This window comes from Coptis chinensis, chromosome 9, assembly GCF_015680905.1.
Source record: "Coptis chinensis isolate HL-2020 chromosome 9, ASM1568090v1, whole genome shotgun sequence".
Classification (NCBI taxonomy): Eukaryota; Viridiplantae; Streptophyta; class Magnoliopsida; order Ranunculales; family Ranunculaceae; genus Coptis; species Coptis chinensis.
In genome coordinates this window covers 83,800,306-83,828,082 of record NC_141464.1, presented here as the reverse complement: position 1 = coordinate 83,828,082, position 27,777 = coordinate 83,800,306, and the positions used below count along the sequence as shown (strand labels likewise).

At 37.0% G+C, this 27,777-nt stretch overlaps 1 protein-coding gene across 1 annotated transcript; it reads left to right on the top strand.

Moving 5' to 3' along the window:
• Positions 1-6,012: 6,012 nt before the first annotated feature.
• LOC147478908 (uncharacterized) lies at positions 6,013-23,074 on the top strand. The gene is made up of 8 exons (XM_086582220.1): positions 6,013-6,302; positions 6,695-6,802; positions 8,611-8,858; positions 9,552-9,707; positions 9,828-9,984; positions 13,666-13,805; positions 13,893-13,928; positions 21,941-23,074. Exons 2-8 carry the CDS (start codon positions 6,727-6,729, stop codon positions 22,856-22,858), a joined length of 1,731 nt encoding a protein of 576 aa, XP_086438346.1. The 5' UTR covers positions 6,013-6,302; positions 6,695-6,726; the 3' UTR covers positions 22,859-23,074.
• Positions 23,075-27,777: the final 4,703 nt, after the last annotated feature.

Below are 27,777 nucleotides of genomic sequence, written 5' to 3'. Positions count from 1 at the left end.
ATGTTATTAAAAAAGTCGGTGCACTTGACCATGTTAGGGATGCAATTCTAGCGATTCCCTTCAGTCATCTAGTTGACATATCTTACAATAATACTGACATTCAGAGAGTTATATCAATGGTTTATTTAAGAGATGGTGGGATAGTACATATACTTTTCACTTCCCTCGTGGAGAGTTGGGATTCACTCCACTAGATTTTTGTATGATATCTGGTTTGAGTATAAGATTAGGTCAGCCGTTGAGATGTAGCATTGAATTCCATAGTTGTGCCAAAATAATGAATTTCTTCCCTTGTCTGACCGAGGAGTCATATGATAGTGCTGGTGTTAGGATTTTTGTATCAAGGCTACATACATTACACCGTTGACGAATGATGATGGGTTACAGTTTTTAATAATTTATTTATCACTTGATTTTGATGATTGTCAAGCACATGAAAACTCATTTTTCCATGTTTTGGTGAGAGTTTGAATTTGACCCTAACTATGTGAAAACTTGATTATAAACCAGACACAGATTTGGCCCAAAAACAAACTCTAATCAAAGCTCATCTAAATTAATAGAATCCAATCTACTTAAAATAAAAATGACCAAGCCCACAAAAATAAAATAAATCGGTCCAAGCCCAACTAAAAGACTTTAGAGCCTGGTCCACCTCTCAAGCCCAACTAAAGACTTTAAAGCCTGGTCCACCTCCCAAGCCCAACTAAAATACTTTAGAGCCCAAGCCCAACTTCTACCTCTTTCCTCCTCAACAACTCGATAAAACTTTCACCAATCAGCCACCATCAACCACCAAACTTTGTCCCCTCTAAACCCACCGATTTTACTCCCCACGAAAAACCCAAACTTTTGACAGAACAAAAACTCAATTCCCTCAAAAAAAAAACCGATTTCGATGCCATTAACGACCTTCGGAGCTTCAACAAAACCTCTACCAACCACCAAACACCACCGAAACAGTTCGATTTTGGTCGCTATAAAAACCCCACATTATGCTATTATCAAAACTCGATTCCCCTCACTTTCCCAAAATCGAGTTCGACTCCTTCATAGCTTCAACAGTACCACTGGCAATATCCACTCAACACAAAACGTCACCCAAATCACCAACCCAACAATCACTATGTTAAATTCAAACAACAACCCAAATGATCATCCAAAGAATTTAATAGGTAACAAAACAACTACTTATATCCACCATTAACAATTCATAACAATTTAAACGATTTAAATGATAATAGGCAGTTGATAAACCATACAAATCAATTTAAAATTTCGACAAGTATGATCATTCCAAATTCGAAAACATGTAGAATAAGCATAACGAACATAAAATAATGAGGGCAATGAAAGAAGTTTCATAAAAATATTAAATAACATATTAGGAACAAAAACTATGAGTTAAGTGAAAATATAAAAATATATACTCACTGGTTATACACTCTATCAGTATCTCTAGCAAAAAACCTTCCTTTTCCTCTCTCAGTAAAACAATTTTTTTTTTTTTATTTTTTTTTTTGTCTCTCCGTAAAACTCCTTCTCCGTTCAAACTCGTATATTTGTTTCCCCTTTTTGAAAACCCCCGAAAATAGGGAATGAGGTTTATCCTCTTTACCCTATCTATTTCTAATTTGTATCATTTTTATTTTTAGCTATTATTATTATTTTTTTTTTATTGTACTAGTAAATATATATAAAAAAAAACGGGGTGTTGTAACTACCCTTGCCAGAAAACTTTTCTCTTATAGCAAGAGAAATAACATCCACATCAGTAGTACCCTTCTCCCTCTTGAGTGGGTTCAGGTCATCATCTCCCAGATCGACTCTCTGGAACGACCTCACTCGAGAGCCCAAACCTTCATCAAAACACCCAGTTTTCTTCCCTATAGAACGGTGACCATAATCCTCCCTCATTATGCTTTCCAGACGAGTTGCCTTAGCCACCTTATCGTCGTCAGCAACAATTTTTCTTTTTAACACACTTTCAGGTTCACGAACTGAAACTCTCAGCTCATCTACATCCACCAGAGTGGGCGCTCGCCTCTTGGTTTGTTCCCGGGAAGTAAGATCAGAACCAGAATGGTGTCCATTCCCACCACTAAGCTTGGGCATCCCACCATCACCCCCAAAGGCCCTAGCACCTCCCACAAGCCTCAAAGGCCAGCTCCGGCTCCTATTTCTAGCCTCCCTGGTCAGAACGCCACTATCTTCCCTCCCCATAACGAACTAGCTAGAAGACTCACTATCGACCTGACCACGAGTCATTTTCTTTTGACTCGTCCACTTAAGCCTTATCCCACGACCTCCCCTTTTCACAAAGAAAGCAGCTACCTCAGCCAGTTTATCTTACTTCTTGGCTCTACTAAACTTAGCAAACCTCTCAATCACTCCCCGATTAGTACGACTGGATATAGCGACCTCTGAAAACAACTAGTTCCAAGGTCAGTTCAAAACAAACAAATATTGTTCAAATATACAACAAATGACACAAAAACATACTAGAACAATTGTAAACCCTAATATGAATTGCAAACCCACTAGCACAATAATTTCCAATTAACAACAACGACCTTCTCTCCCAAGGCTTGTTGCTCACACTATCCAAAACGCTCGACTTTCCCGTTAGCGTCTGCAAACTAAAATTATTGGCACAAGATCGCTTCACAGCGAAGTGCTCAATAATATCAACAACCTCAATACGGTACCCCAATCGCTCATTCAACAGGTCGAACACTCTCAACAAACGCCAAGTATTGTCAATGAACTGGCAAGGTGCTTTCTTACAAAAGTTCAAAAAATTACAGATAAGTGGTGAGAACGGTATCCTCATGCCAGCTTGCAATTGCCCCTCACAAACAACCACCACATATATTCATGTGGGATGAACGTATTGCTTTTGCTTAAAGTGTCAAGCGTCATCCCCAATTTCATGTATCTCCAGGTCGCTAGCATCTATACCACAAGCATCCCTCAAATCCCCAAAACTTACCAAAACACACTTATGTACATTTCTAGGGGGCAACCCACTGGAAGAAAACCCCTCACAACGACCAGAGCTACTATCCAAAGTAACTTCAGATTTAGATCTTACATATTATTCTTCACTGTCAAACCCTAACGACCTGCTTACTATAACCTCCTCCGATCGTGTATCATCGAAATCAAACATGTTTGAAGACTAAAAAAGAAAAAACCTAACAAGCAAGGTTTAACTACCAAATGAGGAGAGGAAAAATATAATAGATTGAACTAACCTGAGCACTCAACGATCTCAACAATCTGAAGGAAATGAAGCAAAACAATAACTCTTTAGTTCCCCAAACCGTTTTATACATGCCGCCCGTTCAGTTCCCAATGCAGGCCATCATTGCACTAAACCCTGCCCGACACGTCTCCTTACGTCTTGTCTTTTCAACTTCCACAAAACACAAGGCGGTTATTATTCCACACATATGCTACACACATGCAAACATTCTCTCTCAGCAGACCGTTAAAATGTACTAAACGACCTACTGAGATGGGGCTATGTGAGGGAGTAATATTCACATCCAATGAATACCACATACGTGTCCAACATATACAGAACTAACAACCAACCTTGTATCCTCGTCCTCATAGCTCGCTTCATAGTGACTCAACTTAGGCAAACAACTTCCACAACTCGCGCCCACAGTGATGTTACCACTAACCGATCTCCCGTACTCGACCTTCGAGCTCGCTTCAAAGTGACTCGAGTCGAGTAGGCGATCTCACTAAGAAGCGACCTCCATAGCGCTCACTCCTCTCGCTCCACAACGGCTTGTAACGTAAGCCTTTATTACACCCATCAAGACCAAAACTTCAAGCACACAACTCATTGATTATCCATAACTCGCCATCATGACTCATAAGTGACATGAAGACCTGGATTTGACATGAAATGGGAGAGCAAGAGGCGCGATCATCTTACCTATATAAAGAGGATGAGGAACTACGTTTGACGTGATTCAAGTTCCCCCATATAGAGAACTTGATACGTAGGTAGTTCGTCCATACGAACTTGGTCAATTCAATCCAAACATCCCAATCCCTTGATCAAGCCTACATTTGTAAGGAGAACCAAAAGCATCATTTACAATAGGTGGTAGAGAACATCACGTTATTCCACTACTAACACGTGTTGTCCAAGTCCTTCCACTATAATAGCAAAAAGGATATCTTTTGTGTGTCCAAACTAGTGTAAGCATCTGACTACTACTGTTTGACGAACATATAACTCGAATTGCTTCCTTATACTAGTAACAACCTTATCATAGTATGCATTTGCCTACAACTTTTTTGTGGTTTTGAGGCCAAAATCAAATAGACAGAGATGCAATGCATTCCAATGCATTAGTGGCATTATCAAATCTCACACATAAGTATAGTGCTTGCCACAACTTATGAGAATGTGGTTTTGAAACTCATTATTAGTAGGAATATGTGAAGTAACAAGTGAAAATATGGAGACATCAATCACACAATAGATACCTAACCCACCAAGATATAAAAGGGAGTGCAATTGGAGATCATCAAAAACCATGGTTGTTAGAGACAACAATATATTGTAGAATAATATTTGTGAGTGCATTGGCCAAATAGTGTTTTGCTTCTTTAATTTTAAGTAAGCTAATGGTCAAATGCGAATATTGTTAAAGATAACAATATATTGTAAAACAATATTTGTGAGTGCATTGGTCAAATAGTGATTTGCTTCTTTAATTTTAAGTAAGCTGGTGGTCAAATGCAAATACACAAAACAAGTATACAAAACCCCTCATAATAAAGTTAACTCACAATGATTTTTTAAACTTTTTATTATTATTTTTTTTATGCAACTTTTTTCAACTCGCTTGCAAGCAAAATATATGACAAAAGATACATCTATTAGTACCAAGGGAGGGATTTTAGGGACATATCTTATAAAATACGTAAACAAACTCAAAATTGTTAAGACATTTATAAGTTTAAGATTATGTTAACTTATAGATACTGATCTCCCAACTATTCCAAACATTGTCACAAATACTAACAAATTTATAAACTTGCCAAATATAATATAAAAAAATGGTAAAAATAATTTGTCAACCAATAATAAAAAAATTAATTTGCTAACTACATTTGATGGGGTTACCAGTTCCGGATTTGAATAATTTTGTTGTGACGATGTTTAAAGTATTTGGAATGTCATATGTACACAAAACTAGCCAAATCTAAAACTTATAAATACCATAACAATCATGAGTGTTATTACATGTTTTTGTAATATATGTCCTAATAACTCCTCCCTAATACCAATTGCCCTTGCAAGTTGATATATATATATATATATGCCAGATCTTAGAAGTAGATACTTATTTTAAGATATTTGTTTTAGTCACACCAAGATTAAGCCCCCAACGAGTCCATAATGATATGAAAAATATTATCTTGACTAATCATTAGGGACGCCCCCTGGCAATGTTGTCCCCCAAATATAAACCAAAATAAAAGCCCTATTAAGTTTGAAAAAACCAACTATAGTGTTAAAACCCACACAAAAATAAAATAAAATAAATGCCTCATTTTGCAGACCTTGCATTGGGCCCATTCAAACACAGAGCCAGTCCTGCTAATCACAATATCATCTTAAGTATAAATAATTGGGCTGAGAGCTCAAATTTCCAAAAAATTTCGCCCTAAGTCCATTTCAATTTTAATTTCGCCACAAGTCCCATATGTGGCTGGTGTCAATATATTTACATTTATATATTTTTTATTAAAATTTGAAATTTACATATAATGACATCAACCCGATTTGTCATTGAGCTGAAATTATTAATGAAAATGTGTGTTTGAGTCGAAATTATTAATGAAAATATGTGATTGAGCCGAAATTATGAGTAAAAAAATGATTTATGGGAAAATTAAAAATCAAAGTAGATTTATGGCATAATTGGGCTTTAATCGACGGTTTGTTTTAACTTTTAAGTAACACGGGTCTGGAGCTTTAACTGACCATTGAAGAACAATCGGAGGGTGCAAAGACTAATGAAATTTGCAAAGAGGAGAGGCCCCAAAGACAAATACTCTAAAGGAGCACATGCTAAAAAAAACGAAAGAAAGAGAATTTTATTTTTGTGAAAATATGTTTGGGGTTCGGAATTTGGTTCGCTTCTGAAGAATATATAATTAGGTCAAATCGAAGTAACGGCTTCTTCTCTCCCCCGCGTAAAGTAATTCCCACCATAAACTAGGGTTTGTTTTCCGAAAGAGATTTTAAGTGCTCGGAACTCAAAAAGGTACGTCGCCAGCCATTGTGTTCGCAATTCAATTCAATTAACTCCGAATATTCATTCCCCCGAAATATTTTAGGATAGGGCTTCAAGATACTTCATCTTCCCTAACAATTCAATATTTATCTACAAGTAAATAAATCAACCTCGATTGTTTATTTATCTGAAAAAGCAACTCTCTCAAGCCAACATAGTTATATATATTTTTTTTTACTTAAGCTGCTACATTTTTCATTTCCATCATTACCACTACTACATCTTTCTTTCCCACATTAGTTTTTATCATATGTCCTTATAATAATTTCCATATCTTAAATAATTCTTCTTTTGACATCAGCATTTATATTCTGTGTTCCGTTCAAATGCTAAATACTTTTTAACCTAATGTTCTGTTTCAGGAATATTAGATGATTGCTTTTCAATTGGAAAGATGACAAACGCTTTTAGTGGACAGATTTTAACTGACAAGCTTTCCAAGCTCAACAGTTCTCAACAGAGCATTGAATGTATCCTTCACTACACTCGAACTATATCACAAATTTTTATATTTCACATTTGACCTAAATCAAACTGCACATGTATCAGGGATGTCATTGTAGATTAGCTACCCAATCTTTCAATCATAGTATCTGTTTGAAGTTTGTGCATCACCTTCCAAACTTAACATCAAAGACGGTGAATCAGATGTTATTTGAACACACAAGTCACCTTTTGATACGGTCACACACACACACACACACACACACACAAACATAAGGAGAAATAGGTGTCACAAACTAATTGTCGCTGATTTGATGCGTAGATCAGTCTGATTCGTGTTTTATTTATTTCTTTAGGAGAAGGTTGGACTGTAGGGTTTAGGGTTTAGAGAAATATCCCTTCGCTCTCTCCCTAACGAAGAACAAAGATAGATATTTAGAAGAACGAGATTCAGAGATCTCATTGAGATTAGAATAGATGAAAATAGATTAAGAATTAGATGAATTAGAATATAATATTATAGAAAAAACTGAAAATTGAAAACAAGAAGGATAATAGGTTTGAGATTGATATTTGTCTAAATAATCATGCTGCTGTTGTGTATAGCTATTTGTAGCTTCACAACCCTAAGAATAACACAAACAAAACTAAAAGGCCTAATGGATCTAAACTAGTTCGGCTTTGGGTCCGTGGGAGCAATCCTACCGAAACGGGAGTGAAGTTAAAAGGCGTAATCTCTCTCTCTCTCTCTCTATATATATATATATATATATATATATATATATATATCCGCTATTAAAGGTGAGAGCAAGGAGTCTGCCATTTTAGATGAAACATGGAGAGAGGTCTATAATACAAGGCCCATTTCCCGCTTCAGTAAACTTTAGTCACTTACCCAGAAGACCCATGCTTGAATTTTATTCACATATTTTCTCTTGTAACTCCCTTTTTTCAACTTTTACAAAAGTCCATTGGTTAAAAGAAAATATTTCAACTACCAAAACTCCCCTAACATAAACATGTTGCATTTCAACAGGTTCTCTTGTTCGCTCCATTCTCACTTCAAGTCTCAAATAATTGATAACAACCCATAACGTACAGTAGCCTTGATGGTCTTGCATCTATTGGGAGCCATTATCTAGTCCATTAAAGTTGGTTTGTGATTTTGTATACTTGTTACCTATGTCCTTTTTTTTCATTAGTAACTAGTTATTACTTATATGGATTTCTATTGTCAAAATGCCTTGCAACTGCCCAAATATATAGTTATCTTGAGAAGTGGTGTATCTGATGCCTAGTCCGATAGTCCCTAGCCGTTTAGATTTACCCTGATATTCCTATGAGAAATTTCATGTCCAGTTTGAAATTTGTCATCATACTTTAAATCTAGGGTTGGCCATCTGCGTTTAATATTCTTGAAAAGTTGAAAGTAGAGTCGTTCAGAAGTCTTCAAGTGTTGCTTATCTGGTAATGGGTGCCTATTATGATTTGCAGCCTGGGCTTGTGTTCCACATAATTTTTGCTTGTTAGTTTCGTTTGCTTGGCTAGTTTTTTATTTATTTATTTTCCAAAAGTTCTAATAGATCTTTGGTGTATAGTGATATTGTTTTCTTTATTATATTTTCTTGAGCATTTATATTTAGGTAGCTGTGGCACTTGTTGCTAGGTATTGATTTAGAAAGCAGTTCTATTTGCATCCCGTTTTTTGTGCTGTTCTTGTCTTTCTTTGTTTCTTCTGATTGGTGGATGCCTTCTGTTCTTTCCACTCCCCCTTTTATATAGTTTTTGTGCTTGTGACCTTTTTCTGAGTTGATTTTACTTAACATCAGAGCAGCATTGTCACAGTGGTGTGTTCTTCATCGGAAGAGAGCCAAACAGGTTGTTGAAACGTGGGATAAGCTGTTCACCAGTTCACAAAAAGAGCAACGTGTTTCTTTCCTGTATTTGGCGAATGACATCTTACAAAATAGTAGGCGAAAAGGAAGTGAGTATGTAAATGAATTCTGGAAGTTTCTACCAGCAGCTCTCAAAGATGTATTTGAGAATGGTGATGACATTGGGAAGAATGCTGTCTCCAGGCTGGTAAATGCCCCCCTTTTCATTAAGTGATTTCTGGTGTCTCTATTATTTGTTGATTAAACCTTCTGTTGAGTGGAGCTTTGGTTTGTGAACATTTGAAATTATACTGCATTTATTGAAATTTCTTCTTTTCCCTTATTTCGTTTATTGGTAGAAATTATCCTAAAATCTACCCCTACAACCTTAATCCCCCTCACCGTCACAGGTGGTGATATATTCCAAGACCTTGGGGTTAAGCCCTCAAAGCTTGACCGATGGGCCACTGAAAACCTTGATTGACTTTCAGTGATTTTTGCAATACGGTTTTAGAGATTCACCGTCTTGATTTCAAATGTCTATCACATATGGGTAAAAAATGCAATACAGATGAGGCTTTCAAATGCTAATTTTACATACACGTAGTCAACTAATCTAGATTAATTTTTGTGGCTCTGTAGTGGCAAAAAGGTTAGCCTTGTTTGTCACTTGGGGAGACTGAATACTGAAAAAAAAAAAACTTGTGGAGACTGAATGATTTGAGTCCAGGGTGATAAATGACCTACTTTTACTTGACCATGTTCACCACACAGAGCAGCCTAGATTGGGGAAGGAATCTGCCAATGTTTAACAATTTTCTTTGGCGGCAACATGTATCTTTATATGGTTGGTATTTTTTTTTTGTTTTTTGTTTTTTGTTTTAATTTACTAAAAACTCAGGTGGACATATGGGACGAAAGGAAAGTCTTCGGATCTCGTGGTCGGAGTCTCAAAGATGTAATGCTGGGTAAAGACATCCCTCCTTTGCTAGAGAACAATGGAAAGAGTTTGAATCCCATAAAAATAGTGAAGAAGGATGCTCATTCAATAAGAATAGTAAGAAACTTCAATTCAATATCTCAGTTTGTTTGTGAATCAGATGAATGTGCTGCATGTTAGTTCTCTGTTGTAAACTTAAAACACAGAAGGTGTTTATGGTTGTTACTTTGAATTCAGAAATTGGCAGTTGGAGGCACGCCGGAAAAAATTGTTTCTGCACTTCACTCATTACACGACGAACATTTCAAGGAAGATAATGCTCTGAGCAAATGTAATGCTGCAGTACATCGCATGGAACAAATGGAGAAAGATATTGAGAATGCTTCAACGCATGGTAAGATATACATTTTGACGCCTTCCTTGCCACAAGATTTTACCAAATTAAAGCATGTTATACCTATAAGTGAAGTTAAGGAATTCTCCAATATTTGTTTGTTTGTGTGGTAAATTGATGTGTGTGTGTGTGTGTCACCTCATTATTCCAAGAAGATGTGTATCACTTCCTTGTTTCGTGCTTGGTCTCTGCTAGCATACAGGAGACTTTCTTTCCTTTTTCGACAAGATTTGGGCTCCTCATCCTGTCATTGCCCCCATCATTCACCCTTTTTCCAGTCATGCTAGGGGTTTTGATATGTGCACAGCACATCATTAATTTATTTTGTGAGGGGTTTTTTTTTTTTTTTTTTTTGGGGTGGAGGAGGTGTGGGGTGGTGGGTGGGTATGACGAGCCTCCCACTTTGCTTAGGGAGTCACCTTTGATCCTGGATAAAGGTAATCCATCATTTCATAATGTCGAGGCTTTTTTATGCACATTTGGCTGCAGGATGGCGAGAACTCTGCAGTTAAGCGTGCTTAGGTGGGAGCAATCCCATGATGTGTGACCTTGTGATCTCCTGGGAAGTCTCCTCGGGATAAAACCAGACGCTATTGGAGGTACGCAGTGGCTAAGTGGGGACAATATTAACCTGACAGGATGAGGCGGATCGTTACAGTAAACCTATATTGACCATTACTAAAGTGGCCCAAACACCGGCCCAAAGACATTCCACAGCCTGGGGTCACATTTATTTGTGTAACAATGTAGTCATGGCCTTAATCCCAATATCTTAACTCCATTAGCCGATGCATACAAAGGCCCAATTAAAAATCGCAAAGTTAGAAATTTGACTTATGGAGTTTGAATTAATAGGGCAAGGGCAATTTGAATTATGGTTTTAGGACAAACTCTAAGGGTCAAACTTCTAATGATGGTTGAAGGATAATTTCAAAAGCTAGTTTAGGCATAAGTTTTTACTAAACTTGGGGGGTGTGTGTTCGGTGGGGGTTATTTTGGTCAGTTTACACATTATTATTTAACTTTAAAACTTGTGCTGCCACGTGTCCACGTCTTTTCTCCAGCGGCTCACGACGTGTACATGCCTATACCACATTGCATGTGTGATGTGCACATGCATATACCACTTTGCATGTGAAATAAAAGAACTTCACTTTTCCACGTTCATACACATGCGTATGTGCAGTAGACCTTTTTGTATGTGTAAACAGTGTTATCAAAATCGTACAATTCCCGAATCATACGACTTGAATCGAGTAGAAGGGTCCAAGAGTCAAATCGTATCATAAACTCATAGCTTGCAAAAATTGCGATCAATGAATCGCAAAATCTTACGATTCAACGATTCTCAAAAATAAAAAAAATGCGAACTTTTGAGTTCAAACAGATCGAGAAAACATTGAAGGCCAGAAAAAGAAGGAAAAAAAAACAGAAGGAGAGAAGGAGAAGGGTGCTAGCTTTGCATTTTTCTTCTTCAATAATTTTTCTTTGATCTGATTTATTCAGGTCTTGTTTCCTTCTGTTTAGTGTGGTTGGCGGCTGGGTTGAGAACATACTGAACCAGATCTTGGGTTTCTAACTTGATTGGGTTTCTTTTATATGGGCCGTGTTCTAAATATATATAACTAAGAATTGCATATAAAATTCCTTTTAACACAACCCATCCTATTATCTTTATAAATAGGTGGTCCATCTCTACTTATGGACATTCAAATCTTACTGTAAATGGAGTATATATTACTATATACATGAATATTACTATAAATACCAATATATTATCTATTTTGTGAATCTTACGATATACATACAAATCAATACGATTCTCGATTCGCTAAAAAATGAAAACTATTCTCGATAGGCCCATCCTATTCTCTTTATAAATAGGTGGCCCATCTCTAGTTATGGACATTCAAATCTTACTGCAAATGGAGTATGTATTACTATATACATGAATATTACTATAAATACCAATATATTATATATTTTGTGAATCTTACGATATACGAATCGATACGATTCTCGATTCGCTAAAAAATGAAAACTATTCTCGATACGATTCACGAGTTGACAATTGTGTGTGTAAAACAGACATGCATAAACCTTTATACATGTACTACTATGTGAAAAGCCAAGTACATTGCACATGCAAAGATCACCATGCATATGCAGAACACACATGCGTGCGCACATGCAGAGATCTTATTGCACGTGTATTGTACACATCTTTGCTTGTGTTCGAAAACACAAAGTACCACAAAATATTTTCCACAGTGTGCGTATGCACATGCATAGATCTTATTGCACGTGTATTGTACACATCTTTGCTTGTGTTCGAAAACACAAAGTACCACAAAATATTTTCCACAGTCAACCACATGCACAAACATATCAAAATTCAATATTATTACTAAAATTGTTTTCTTTAGCTGTCCATGTGCATAAAACCATGCAGAGTGCCTGAAAATCTTTAAAGTCTATTTCTTCAACTTAAAGATCGTAAATAATTATGCGAGTAATTATTTCTGAAATTCTCGAATCTTGTGTTATTTGTGTGATTTATCTTGGTTCCGGTATCATTGTCGTTGATGGAAGCTTGAACTACTAGTTTAACACACATGCATAGACCACTATGCACGTGCATGATACACATGCGCAGACCTCGATGCATGTACATTTTAATCTTCATGATATGCACATTCATATCCTAATTGGAAGGTACACAATCTAAAACTGTACATGCAAGTCAGTGAAATCACATGCTTGGTTATTGTTTATGGTTTTTTGTTTGAATTTGTAAAGAGTTGTAAGAATATATTAAATTATGGCACAAGTTAGAACATGATGTGGTTGTGAACTTGTGATGAGTGGATATTGGTAATGACTTAAATCGTGTTTGCTTGTCCTGCACACAAGTTCAAGTCCCACGGGTTACAGTTGTATTTCCCACTCGAGAGTCCGGGACTAACTAAAACCGTAGTTGGAAACTTTTGTTTTGCCTATGGGCCCATTCTCTGATTAAAAATATATTTCCTGGCCGGCCCATTTGCATTTAGCATCTCTTGGGCATGTTGCCAAGCTCATTCCTCTCAGCTGTCTTTTTGACCAATTCAAACTAGCCTAACCACTATCATAATCATACTTAAGATTCTAATCCATATTTTAGATTTCAACTACAATCCTGGGAATACACTAACACTCAATCGGCTTTCTCCACTCACAACAAGGCAAAGGGGGGAATTAGATTTCTTCTATAAATAGTTAATACTCAACACTTTTCCTTCCTGCTCGTACCAGTTCTAGGCTTTTATACATCCTTTAAGGCTTTGAGACTCTAATTGATGACCTCTAATGATCTGCCAGCCTGACGCCATGTTAAGAACCACTTCATTCCAAAAGATCGAACTGATAGGGAGGTAAACAATGTGTTTTCATGAGAGGGACTGTTTGTCTAACAAGGGGAAAACACACGTAAAATAGAGGTTGGGGTAAACTCCCACTCATGCCCTCATTTGTTTTCTGTTACCCTGGGTAACCTTTATGAGACATGTCATATTAATTAATAAGGAGTTTGGTAGTAAGAGATGATTCTGAGTACAGTGGACTCAATTTTATTTGCGGTCTTCCGTATAATTGCCTTTCTGTGTTCTCCTGTGATAGTTATTCGTGTGCCCTCTTATTTAGGAAACCAACAGGTACCAACGTTGAGGAATGAACTACTGGAGCAGGAAAACATTTTTCGCCAGTGCATGGAGCAACTTGAAAGTGTTGAGGCATCTAGAAATGCCTTAGTTGGTCAGCTTAAAGAAGCGCTTCAAGAGCAGGTTTTCTGGAGGCCTAGGCCACTTGGTTTTTCATACTTACATTTGCTATTCTACTTATTTAAGTTTCTCAGAAATCTGTCTTTTCAGGAATCAAAGCTGGATCACATACATACTCAGATGCAAGTACGAATCACTACTCTCTCTATCCCTCCCTCCCTCCCACCCTCCTTTTCTAATGTCAATAGATACACATACGTATGTAGATACATATATTTGGACATGGTCAAAATGTGTATACTCATGATTGTTTGACACACCTTAGCAATTTAGTTTTAATCTGATCTTTTACGGGGATGATCTCCTATCAATATACATCAGCCTCCCAAAAAAGTGAAAAACCTGTCAAAAGATTTCTTCGGCTTACAGTCGAAAAGTTGTTGATTGTCCATTTTCACCATTAAATTGAGGGTGCATTTTGATAATTGCAGTATATTGATCTTTTAGAGGTAAAGTAACGCACAGTTTTTGGTGGAAGCAACAGTAAGTCGGTAACTGTAAACAAAGACAGAAAAACAGTCATTTGTTCATCCTCCTTTTTAGCTACTTCATTGCACTGCTTTTGTTTTTGTTGTTTTAAGCCCAACACTTTGCTCCTTGTAACTTAGCTGGCCTAACATTTGGGATGTGAAATATAGCTTCGAATTTATGTGTTGTCCTTTTATGAGTTTATCACATAAGATGTCTCTATTCTGTTGCCATTTCATCCACGTTGATCCAATTTTTCTTGTCATGTCACTATCTCCCAGATATTAGAAATGGTCATTATGGGTAGTCTTTTGGTTTTGGAGTGTTATCATTTCACTTTTAAAGATCTCTTGAAGTCTTGTCATTTTGTTATCGTTTGTAAAGTTGTTTTACATTAAAGTAAATAATAAATCATCGTCAGGGATTTCATCAAATGTTGCTACCCTTCCTCTATAAACAAATGTAACTTTTATTCTACTGTGTATATATATATCTATTACAGCTTAACTAGCAAAAACAAAAAAAAATCATCAAAATTGTTATTGTTATATAATTAGAGACACCGTGAGATATATGAAATATAGAAAGGATTTCTTATGCATCTATTTACATTTTGTGTACCCTTTATATAGTGTTTATATTATAAATGGGGCAACTCAAGTGATATAAGTTACCACAATTAATGAAAACCAAACACTTTACAGATACATGAATCTATTAGTGGGCATCCGTATAATGTAGCGTATATTTATAACACATCCCCTTGGATGACCGCCAAGAATTAAGAGATTTGCCTCATTAAAACCTTGCTCGGAAAACCCAGTATGAAAATTCTAAGCGAAGGAAAAAAGTGCAAATTCAGTCAATCTTAGTATGGTGTTGGACGTGTAAGCTGCCTCGTTAAAACGTTGCTAGAAAAAACCCATTGGGATAAAACCTAGGCTAAGGAAAAAGAGTACCACATGCTTGGTGTTCGATAATCTTATTGTGTGGAGAGGTTCCCCCTGATGAAGATGTTCCTCCTGATGTAGATGTTCCTCCTCCTGATGTAGATGCTCCCCCTAAGCTTTTGCGTTCCAATGCCATGTATCAATTTATTTAGTGTTGATGTCGGGAGTGCCTTGGTGAACAAATCTGCAAGATTATTACTTGAACGTATCTGTCGGACATCTATAATATGTTTCTTCTCGAGCTGATGTGTAGAAGAACGCTCGAGCAATGTATTTTGTTCGATCACCTTTGATGTACCCACCTTTGATTTGAGCAATACATGCAACATTATCCTCATATATGATAGTTGGTGTGTCAGTCAATGAGTGGAGATCACAAGTGCCTCGGATATGATCATTTAAAGATCTCAAGTAAAAACATTCCCGACCTGCTTCGTGCTGTGCTAGTATTTCAGAATGGTTTGAGGATGTAGCAACTAATGTCTGTTTCATTGATTTCCAAGAAATTGCAGCGCCTCCACAAGTAAAAACATACCCAGTTTGTGAATGCACCTTATGAGGATCATAAAGGTATCCATCATCTGCATATCCCATCCATTGTGACCTACTAGTTAATTCTTTTGAATAAATCAATCCCAGGTCGATGGTTCCTCAAAGGCAACGCAAGATGTTCGATTTGTAGGTCGAGACAAAATTTGGTTTTTCCAAGATCCTTCATCTCAACTCTTTTATTTAAATATTCAACAGTCTTTACTAACTCTTCTGGAGTTCCAATGAGATTCAAGTCGTCCACATATACTGAAATTATTGCAAATCCCTTTTCAGATTTTTTGATAAACACACGTGGACATATGGGATCATTGAGATAGCCTTTTGTAAGAAGGTAATCACTTAGACGTTCAAACCACATTCGTCCAGATTGTTTGTCTATACAAGGATCAACACAATTTTATGGAATACATGTTACGGGGATGTGCTTCGAATCCGAATCCTTTGAACTTTTTTTAGGGATTATCGGGTTCGGGTTGATTTTCAATGAATCGGGTATGTCCGGATTCGGGTATGTCGGGTTCGGATTCGGATATATTTTGGGCTTTTCTTGAATTTTTAGTGTTATCCATCATTGTGGATCTGTCGGATTCGGATATTAAAAGATGATCATGCCACAACATAAAAATATTTTTGTTAGTGAACTTCTTCTGGTTCATAACAACATTGGCTTCGATCGTCCTTATTTTTGTGTGGTAAAACCAGATGAGAAAGCAGGAAGTCTCTCTAAAATGGTCTTCCGGCCAGAGACTAAAGAGGTGATACATAGATATTCCACCTTATTTTTATTGTTGGTGTCAATATGATACCCATTACTGTGGATATCCTTAAAACTAAATAGAATCCTATTGGACCTTGGTGAATATAATGCATCTTTGATGTGGAACTTTGTTCCATTTGGTAGTACAATATCTGCTCTTCCGGAGCCTTCTATTAGGTTAGCCTTCTATTATTGTATGTACATTGGCTTCAAGCAATGCTACATTTAAAAATATTTCGTATTTTGAAGAATGGTGTGTGTGATTGCGCAATCTGCTAGACTTCTTTTAGTAACCCTTTTGAATGATGCATCATATCTAGTATTCTATGAGAAAAATGCAAAATAAATAAGCTTGATTATTATAAAACTGTAGTCTCCAAAGCACGGACACGTCTAAAATTCCAGTGTCCATGTCGGACATGGACACAGACACGGCTTGGACACGTGTCCAATGTGGTACGTGTGTCCCACGTGTTAGGGTAGTTTGGACGCGATTTGGACACAGTTTGGACGCGTTTTAGACAAGGTTTGGACTCTGACATGACTTTTATAGTTATGTGAGATGTCTTTATGTACCCTTTTGTTGTAACTATGTTTATGAATCTTGAATTGATATGATATGACTTAAAATCTAATATTACATCAACAAAAACATATATTAAAATATCATTTAATATAGGTGTCCTTGTCGTGTCCACATCCTACCCTTATTTAGGATATGATCATGTCACCGCGTCCGTGTCAGTGTCAGTGCCCATGCTTCATAGGCTGTAGTTATATAATGTTCCAAGTTAACATAACAACGAAACTCAAAAACACCATTAACCAAGTACACAATTAAATACTAGATGATAACAATTAATATAAGTACGCCTTTCCAAGCATTGGTCCTATTGGTATTTTAATCTTTGTAAAAGTCTGAGGCCTCCTCCATGTGAGTGACATTCGCCTTTGGGGTGGCATAGTCTATAAAATTTGTCTCAAGTTTCTTTCCTTTTTCTTTGAGAGATGCCTGATAGAGGTCAACCAGATGCTTAAATGTACGACAACGTGACCAGTGCCCAGGTATACCACATTGGTAACAAAGGGCTTCATTTGGATCATTCTTTTGATTCTGCTGACTTTTTGCCTCTTTTGATCCAGAAGTCTCCCACTTCTGGTGGTTGTTATGATTGTAATAGTTTCCACGAGTCCACGTCCACGTTTATAACCGCGGCTATGCCCATGACCATAGAATGAAACACTAGTAGTTTTGGGGACAATCTTAAATCCTGTTGGACGTGCTCCGTGATTTTTAAGTAAAATTTTGTTATTCTGCGCAGCCCACAAGGAGACAAGATATTAAGTCTAAGTACCTATTGAACCAAAGTTCTCGATATCGCTGCTGTAAGAGTACATTAGATGCATGTAGTGTGGAGAAAGTTTTCTCCATCATATCCGAATCAGTTATCTCTTCACCACACATTTTCAGCTATGAGGTAATTCTGAATAACACAAAGTTGTCTTCAGCAATGGTTTTGAAGTCTTAAATTCGCAAATGCATCCATATAAACCTAGCCTTTGGAAGATATACCGCCTTCGGGTGATCATATATTTCTTTCAGGCTTTTCCACAGAATAAGTGGATCTTTGACAATGAGATTCTCAGCTTTTAGTGCTTCGTCAATGTGATGACGAAGAAATATCATTGCTTTAGTTTGGTCATGTGGGGACGCCTCATTTGCTTATTTGATCGTTGATCCAAGATCTTTCGTATCAAGATGGATCTCGGCCATCAAGAACCCATGAAAGGTAGTTGTTTCTAGTAATATCAAGAGCGGTGAACTTGAGTTTTGTGAGGTTTGACATGTTTAGTGAACTACTATATCAAAATAAACTCCAATAAGTGTAAATAACATAGCAAAGTTGTATATATATATATATATATATATATATATATATATATATATATATATATATATATATATTATATATATATATATATATATAGTTATAGTTGAAACTCATATATCAAAGCATAAATCTAGCATCTTCAAGGATAATAAAGTTACCTGGTGTTTTTAATTTCTGGATGTAACCTTTAAACCACAACAATTAAGCAAAACACTTCAATATGGAAAATGCTCAGATGGTTAGAGCGTGCTGATAACTTATTAACGTGTTATATAATTAGAGACTGAAATATATGGAATATAGAAAGGATTTCTTCTACATCTATTCACATTTTGTGTACCCATTATGTAGTGTTTACATCATAAATAGGTTACCACAATTAATGAAAACCAAACGCTTTACGGATACATGAATCTAGTAGTGGGCATCCATATAATGTAGCGTATATTAATAATAAAAATCACTTATTTCCCCCATTCTTCTAAATCTACTAAACTTTTGACTTGGTGCCCAAGAACAAAGTGTTGGTGTACAAATGACATAATTTGAAATGCTGAAATAGTGGACATAGAGACCAAATTTTCAAGAGTCGATATATAAATGAGAGTTATAGTATGCAGTATGCTTCTAGCATCCCCCCTCAGTTTAAATTATTGGTTCCACAGGGGTCTCCTTGATGGGTTCAAGGCCACAAATAGGGAAGATGCTATCTTTGTTTCTCTTCTACAATTTGCGGATGATACAATGTTTTTTATTAGTGCTACGATTAAGAATACTCATTATTAAGCATACTCTTTCTTGGTTTGAGTTAGATCTCCTAGTTGAAGATTTTTTTTTTTTATATCCAAAACTTATGGTGTGGTGGAGGTAGGTGATTTGGTAGATATAGCAAATGTCTTGGAGTATGAGGTGGAGGTGTTGCCTACAATGTGCTTGGGATTTCCATTGGGAGCTAAAGGCAAGTCAAAAGCAATTTGGGGAAAAGTGACCAAGAAGGTTGCTTCAAGGTTTGTGGGGTGGACGACTAAATGCCTATCTAAATAGGGAGGTGCACTTTTGTCAAAGCTACTTTGAGTAACATCCGTAACTATTTCTTATCTCCTAATTCCGTAGGGACTAGTGAAAAAACTAGAGAAGTTGTTTAGGGGCTTTATTTAGTGTGGGGGAGAAGAGAAAAATTCATTTAGTCAAGTGGGATAGGATTTGTCTTCCAATTGATTAAGGAGGGTTGGGATGTAAACAACTTTTGCTTATGAATAAAGCATTGATGGTGAGATGGTTGTGGAGGTATGGGAGGACAAGAAGTATTTATGGTGAAAGATGGTGGTTGATAGGTACGGTGAGGGAGCTAGTAAGTGGTTTATAAAGGAACTTACAATTCCATATGGGATCATGTTTTGGAGGGGTGTTAATGGGTGGAATAATTTTCTCAAAGGAGTTACTTTCACACCCGGTTCCGGAGAGTGTTTCTTTTTGGAATGATAGTTGGGTGTGAGACTCACTATTGTGGGAGCAATTTCGTGACATATATGTTGGCCAATAACAAAAATGCAAGGATAGCGGATTATTTGAGTGGATGGGTGAATGGAGTGGAGTGGAATGTAATATTATGAAGGGAGTTGAACAATTGGGAGATTGATACTTGTGAATCATTTATCAAGAGGGTATGAAGTTTGGGGCCGGGATAAGAGGTGATGGGTGTGGGACAATAAGGAGGAGTTCTCGGTGAAGTTGTTCTACCAAGCTTTGGCTAAGAATTTTATCTTGAAATACCCTAAGAGATGAGTATATGTTCCATAACTTTCCTTACAAAATTGATATGGAGGAGTTCAATTCCTTTTAGGGTGGCTTTCTTTTGTTGGCTTGCTTTTATATGGGGAGAATCAAAAGTATAGATGTCTTTAATAGAAGAGGTGTGAAACTTTATAATAGTTGTTCTCTATGCATTGAGGAAGAGGAGAGTATGGGCCATATTCTTCTCACTTATGCCTTCTCAAAGAATGTGATCAAGCTTTTCTGCACATCTTTCAACAAACCTTGTAGGATACCAACTAATATCAAGGAGGCGCTTAGTAGAAAGATAGTTTAGCTACTACTCTTTAGAAAGGCCACATGGATAGCGGAGCATCTCCCTAGTGCTATTGTATGGATCTTGTGGAAAGAGAGAAATACGTGGGCCTTGGAGCAAGTGGAAGAGGGGCTATAAGGCTGTGGAAGGGATTAAAGAGGAGCTACATGATTGCACATGCACATGATTTAAATGTAATTGGGACACTTCTGTTTTGTAAAATGGGTTTGTATTGGGAAGGTAAGTTTGGTAGCTTGTAGTGTCTTGCTACGAGGAACACTCATTGTAAACTTTTGAAGTCTTAATGAATGAATGAATTTTACGGATAAAAAAAAAATTATGTTTCCGCTCAGTTGGCGTTATACATTATTTCAGATGTTCTTAGTTTTTTGAGACACTCAAGTACTCAACACTCAATTCATACCTTTTCTTAATTCTTCTGCACGTAATTAATGTCTCTAGTTTTTTTTTGAAAGACTTGTTTGGGTGTAGATTTCTAATAAATCTGTTAAATATTTTCACTGTTCTTGCTTCAAGAAATAACATTATTGTCATGTATTATTTAGGCCTATTGCTATATTGTCCCCATCTTTTCCATTGGACGCTCTAATTATTTATTTAATACATTTATCATCCTTATACTAAACTTGATTGGTTCCACTCCCTCTCTATTGTTTCTTCTTTTTTAGGTGTTGGTGTTGAAAGTACTGTTTCTATCTAGATACTGTATCTTCATCTTTAGCTAGCAGTGTGATATCAACATCCATAATGCATGTATTTCAGTCCATTTCTTTAAGGATATAGCACATTTAGAGTGTGGTCCTCTTTTTTTTTTTTTTTTAGCTTTTGTGTTGATTTTCTTTGTAGATGCCAAGAGACTTAGGCAGTCCAAATTTTGCTACAAATGCTGGAAGCAAATGAAGGATAGTAATTTTGGGAGAAAAATAAACTCCCAGCTTCATGTGGTTCTGGTTCAAGAGATGAGGAAGTAAAGAAAGACGCGAGATTGAGGCATTGCATGGAAAACCCATAATTAGGCTGTCCGTGACAATGATACATTGCTTGGAAAACCCTTAGTTAGGCTGTCCGTGACAATGATACATTCAAAAGTAGTAGAAATAAGGTAAAGAGGATAACTTGTTACTTGCCAGGTTAATGGAAAGTGGTTTAAACTGAAGGCTGTCTAAAACTTAGGCGAAACCTGGATTACTTACTGCATGTTCCCCATTAGAATAATAATGAAAGCATATTCAAAGTAAGCAGGATAGTGGATATAGTAACCCCATTTCTTGAAACAGTGTTTGTGATCGTATTCGTATCAGCGAGTCATAGGTTGCTGTTTGTCCTTCTCTGCTAGTGCTGACTTTTTTTTTAACCATCTAACTTGAAATTTAGTTTTGTAATTTGTTATTTTACTTATTTGTCTGACCTGATTTTTTTGTATGTTTCAGGTTGCTCAAGCCCATATACAGCAAGCAACCAATTTCAGACAGAGGCTCAATTCATATTCAGTCCTTGGTCCCGGTTCTTTAACTACCCCCACTGCATCAGCAGAAATGTGTGTCGAAGAACCAGGTCCAACACATCAGATTGAAACCACTACCACCAAGGCTCAACATTCTTTACCCCAACCCTTGACTTCCTTTGCAACCCCAAAAGTCTCAACAGATGATGACAACAAGAAAGCAGCAGCGGCAGCTGTTGCTGCCAAGCTAGCTGCAATGACATCCTCTGCGCAGATGCTTTCCTCCGTTCTCTCATCTCTAGCTGCTGAAGAAGCTGCTTCTATGAGTGGTGGCCTAAAGCGTGGTGGCTATGCACCCAGTTTACCTGTCTTCTCTCCAGAGAAAAGATCCAAACTTGAGAAACCAATGCCTGTTTCTGATATGGTCAGTTCGAACTACTTCACACAAGGACTACAGCATCCTTTGCCTGACGAGCTTCCCACATCATCCCAAACCTCAAGTACAAGTATACAATCCACATCTCAGGCCATTCAGATGCATCATCAATTTCCACCACCTCCGCCTCCACCTCCACTATCTCAACCACCTCCACTTGTTCATTCATATGCACAGTCAAGTAATGTGATGATGGGAGCTACAGCTTATGGGTATGGTGCCAATGGGCTACCTCCTCCACCTCCCCTACCTACGCACATGGTGATTGGTTTAACAAGGCAAGGCACTCAGCAACAGCAGCAGCAGCAGCAGCCTCTGCAACCACCACAACAACAGCCTTTACAACCACCGCAGCCACAACAATCCCAGTCACAACAGCAACCAGCAACAGGAGGCTACTATCAGTCTTCTGGGATTGGCTTTTATGGAAGCCATCAGCAACCAACACCACCACTTCCTAGGCAATGATCAATATGATGTTTATTGGTTTGCAAGACGATCTGTTTTAGGACATGATATATCTCGTGTATATTAGATTGGTTAGTTACTAATGTTTCTTGTGTTTGGAAGCTATGTATAAGTATAATGACCTTGCAGTTTATTCTGGAAATTCCCATGCTAATGGGTTAACATAAAGGCAATTTTCTGCCTTTGTTTACAATTGCTGGTCAACTTCATCCTAAACAATTGTGTAGACTTCAGATCTCTTGTGAACGGAAACTGCAGCGGCACACGTTTTTGCATACAGCACTTCCCTACTGTCTTGTTAACCAGGAATACTAGGTGAGTGTATTTCTCTCTAAAGGTTTGAAACGTTTTAGGGGGTGTTTACGTTTTAGGGGGATAATATATTAGAAGCACCTGTGAGCTGTTTTTTAAAAAAGAAGTTCAATTGTTTTTGGCTTGGGCTACCACGAGAATATCCTCATAGGCTCTTGTTTTAATCCTTTTCATAGCAACTCTTTTGGGGAATCAGGATGGGTGATCTAGATATTATTGGTAGTTTAATTGGGTACTCATCAAATTGGATTCGGCAACCCAAAAAAAAAAAATAGGCAACCCAAAAAAAAAAAAAAATTTTACAAATATGTCGTATTACAAGTTTGCCATCAAAGTCTAGGCCCAACAACCAATTCAACCGGTCTCGCAATAACGAAACCCTCGGGTCGTTTGAGTGTATATTCAAATGGTACCACTATATCATTTGAGTGTACACTTAAACGATACCACCATGTCGTTCCATTGTACATCCATGCGGTCCTCCATAGTCGTTTGAGAATTGGCTCTTTAGATTTTTCATGGAACGGTCTGAGCGTGCCGTTTGAGTGTACACTACACTCAAACGGTACCACCATATCGTTTGAGTGTACACTCAAACGGCTTGCCCATATCGTTTGAGACAGAGCTCTCTGTTTTTTTTTCATGAAACGGTCTAACCATGTCGTTTGGTATCAGATGTAAGCAGAATCGCTGGGTCGTTTGGGGCTTCTATGGGGCAACATGGGAGAGTCGTTTGGACTAAAATAATTGAAAAGTTCTAAACCAAGGAAATTCTTGATTAACCAATAAAAATTGATTACATAAATACCAATTACACTTTTCTTATACATAAACACCGAACACTTTTCTTATACATAAACACCGAACACTTTTCTTATAATACAAATCATTAATCGATTATTATTGTACAATAATTTATTTAAACAATGATCTGCAAAATTGAATTAGTAATGATCAATGATCAATACATCCCAATTGAATTAGCAAAATTGAAATCCGATTTAAAAAATTGGGTTAGGAACAACACAATTAGTTGCACCAACACAATTACATGCACTCTGCACTCTTTATTTGTTATGACACTAGTATTTGCCCATGCCGTACGACACAGATACGCGCACCAACCACACCCCGATGCGATCCCTGCAGACGCGACATAGATCGTGCGCTTTGAAGCTTCATCACGTATCCGCCCCGGATAATGTAACGCAGTCTGGCGCCAAGAGGCGTGCATCCGCCCCCTACTCATGTTTCTAGAGCCCAACAACCCATACAAGTTCAGCCCAAAAACAGTCCAGGCCTTTTGTGGGTGTGGGTGTGTGTGTGTGTGGGGGGGGGGGGGGTGAGGTGGGAAAAACTTTTAAACTCACCCCAAAAAAACTTGTTAACTCATCCCAAAATGACATTTTAGTGGCAATGGTTAGGGGGTGACACGACCACGTATCACCTTATGAGGTGGAATTTGTCAACCCACTCTACCCTTCTTTGTTATATAGATAATATCTATATAACAAAGTTAAAATATGTAATCAAATATGCCAAAATATAAAATAATGTAATCAAATATGCCAAAAATCTAAAATAATAATTTGTTTTATATCTAAACTTGTTATTTTTCATTTTTTTTTTCAATTGTGAATCACAAACTAGTTTGGGGTTTGGGGGTTTAGGGTTTAGGGTTCAGGGTTTACAAATTTCGTACCAACATATTTCACTCAATTATTCGAAATAATAATTTGTTTTATATCTAAGTTTGTTAATTATTTTTAATTTTCTTTTTCAAATTGTGAATCATAAACTAGTTTGGGGTTTGGGGTTTGCAAATTTCGTACCAACATATTTAACTCAATTATTCGAAATAATAATTTGTTTTATATCTAAACTTGTTATTTTTCAATTTCTTTTTCAAATTGTGAATCATAAACTAGTTTGGGGTTTGGGGTTTGGGGTTTAAGGTTTAGGGTTTACAAATTTCGTACCGACATAAAAAAAATTTAATTTCAAACATATTTCACTCAATTATCCAAATCTAAAACAATAATTTGCTTTATATCTAAACTTGTTATTTTTCATTTTTTTTTTCAATTGTGAATAATAAACTAGTTTGGGGTTTAGGGTTTACAAACATATTTCACTTAATTATTCGAAATATATCAAAATTTCAAATATCTCTACATAGAATATTCAAGTTTCTCATTTACTTCTTACTTTTTTTTTCATACTAAATAAAATACTCAAGTTTCTCATTTACTCCTTACTATTTTCATACTCAATCAAAACCCAATCAAAATCCTAAATGGAATACGAAGATGAAGAAGAAGTATTTGAGGTAATGCTTGAGGTGCAACAACAAATTAGAGAAGGAGAAAATAAAAGAAATGTTGAAGGTGAAGACCAACCAATAGAAAGTGAAGAAGTGACAAAAAATGTTGACGGTGAAGGTGAAGAAGTTGAAGAAATAGAAGATGCGACTAGTCGAGCAAATGAGATGCCAAGAAATCGTCGACGGCAAAGACAACTAAACTTAAATAATGAGGTAACACTTGATTAGAATGGATACAAAACACTTGATTCAATGAATGAATAAATGAATCTATAAGAGAGCATTGATTAGAATGAATGAATGCAAAACACTTGAATGAATAAATGAATGAATGAATCAACAACATTTAGAACCCAAGCCCAAACGACACCTATGGGTCGTTTGGGGACTCTAGCAACCAACATGGCTGGGTCGTTTAGGGACCCTATTGGCCGATGTGGCTGGGTCGTTTGGACTAAATTTAGTGAGAAGTTCATTTTTTTGGTGACTTTGAAATCCCTCATTACACAAATTGTTTTAGACTCTTGTTTTATTCTATATGTAGGATCCTTTGCTGCGATCCGAGAACCGATCCTCTGCAAACTTGAATGACGTAGGTTGTCAACCGATTTTAAGTGATACAACAGAAATATTTACTACGGAAGAGGTATGATGGAGTAGGCATTGATTTCATTTTTTTGATTTTCTAAATGGAATAGTTGTTGTTTTTTATGTGTTTAAGTCTTTCAGACACGTAGCGAGGCAATTGGTTGGGCAACTGCTAGAGGAAAACAAGTTAATGTGGTTGTGGTAATTGAAAAGTCGGAGTATGCTAAGGGAAACCGAGTAGCAAGATTGATTTTGGCTTGCGAGTGATCGGATGTGTATCGGTCACACAAGAAGGAAGGCGAAGGGAGGGCTAATAAGAGAAAGTCGGGAACCAAGAAATCGGGATGTCCATTTAAGTTAAAAGATGTTTTCTAACGCGGCACTGTCGATAGTTGGAAAATAGAAGTTAGAAATGGTATTCATAATCATGTATTGGTGAAGACCCTTGAAGGACATGCATTTGCTACTCGTCTGACCGTTCTAGAGTTTGAGTACTTGTCAGAGATGAGTAAGTGTGGAATAAAGCCTAAACAAATTTTGGATTCCATCAAGAATATGTATAATGAAAACATATCTAGTGTATCCCAAGTCTACACTGCAAGGCAGAAGGTGATGAGGAGATTGGATATGGACGGTCTCACATAATTGAAGAGATTGTGTGAGTTGTTAGCAAAAGAATATTATTTTGAGGAGTTGAGAGAGGATGAGAATACCGAGGAGATAACGGGGTTGTTATGGGCCCATCCAGAAGGTGTTAAGTTGGCTTGGAATTTTCCAACAGTTTTCATGTTAGACGCTACCTACAAAACTAATAGGTATCGGTTGCCTTTCTTACAGTTTGTTGGGGGTGAGTTCAACATGGAAGTCTTTCACCGTGTGTAAGGTGTTGCTTCAGTCTGAAACAATAATCGACTATGAGTAGGCCCTGTGTCAGTTTAATGGCTTGCTTGGTGACAAAAGCCCATCCGTGATCGTGTCTGACAGGGACTTGGCCCTGATGAGTGCCGCTGATAAAGTTTTTCTTGATGCACACAAGCATCTATATAGATGGCATATCGATATGTGCGTCATTTCAAAATGTTACGATATTTTTCCAAGCACAGAACTTGTAGAGAAGTCCCAGTTCTTGTGGAACACTGTAGTCAAATCGAAGACAGAGGTTATTTTCTAGCGAAGATGGGATGCTTTGGAAAAATATTACAGGGTTGAGTACTCCAATTTTGTTAGTTATTTGGGAGAGACTTGGTTTCCTCACAGGGATCGATTCATATGTCGTTGGACTGACCAACATATTCACTTTGGGAGTACAACGACTAATAGAGTTGAAGGGTCTCATGCTCAGGTGAAGCGTGTATTAGGAAATGCAAACTGTCATGATTTTTAAGTATGTTTAGCTTAATCCACCCGATTCTAGAGATTCAGATGTCCGAGATTAGAGCTACCTTCGAGAGGAGTATGATTGTAACTTAGTACCACCACCAGATTCCTTTGTTTTGATTTGGAAATTGAGTGATCAACTCAGTTGATTCGGACGACAATCGAGTGATCGACTAAGTTATATAATGTTGTCAATATGATATTTTGATGTAATTTGGAATAAGTGTAATTTGATTTGATTTGATTTGATTTTACCCCAAACGACATGATGAAGCCGTTTAAGCTTCAAACAAAACGGTCTGAACTAGTCGTTTGACCT

Bases quoted from the DNA above. Each gene is read 5' to 3' on its own strand.
- LOC147478908 (XM_086582220.1), top strand. From the start codon at position 6,727: ATGACAAACGCTTTTAGTGGACAGATTTTAACTGACAAGCTTTCCAAG. The intron at 6,803-8,610 runs GTATCCTTCACT...ACATCAGAGCAG, and splicing joins TTCTCAACAGAGCATTGAAT to CATTGTCACAGTGGTGTGTT. The intron at 8,859-9,551 runs GTAAATGCCCCC...CTAAAAACTCAG, and splicing joins AGAATGCTGTCTCCAGGCTG to GTGGACATATGGGACGAAAG.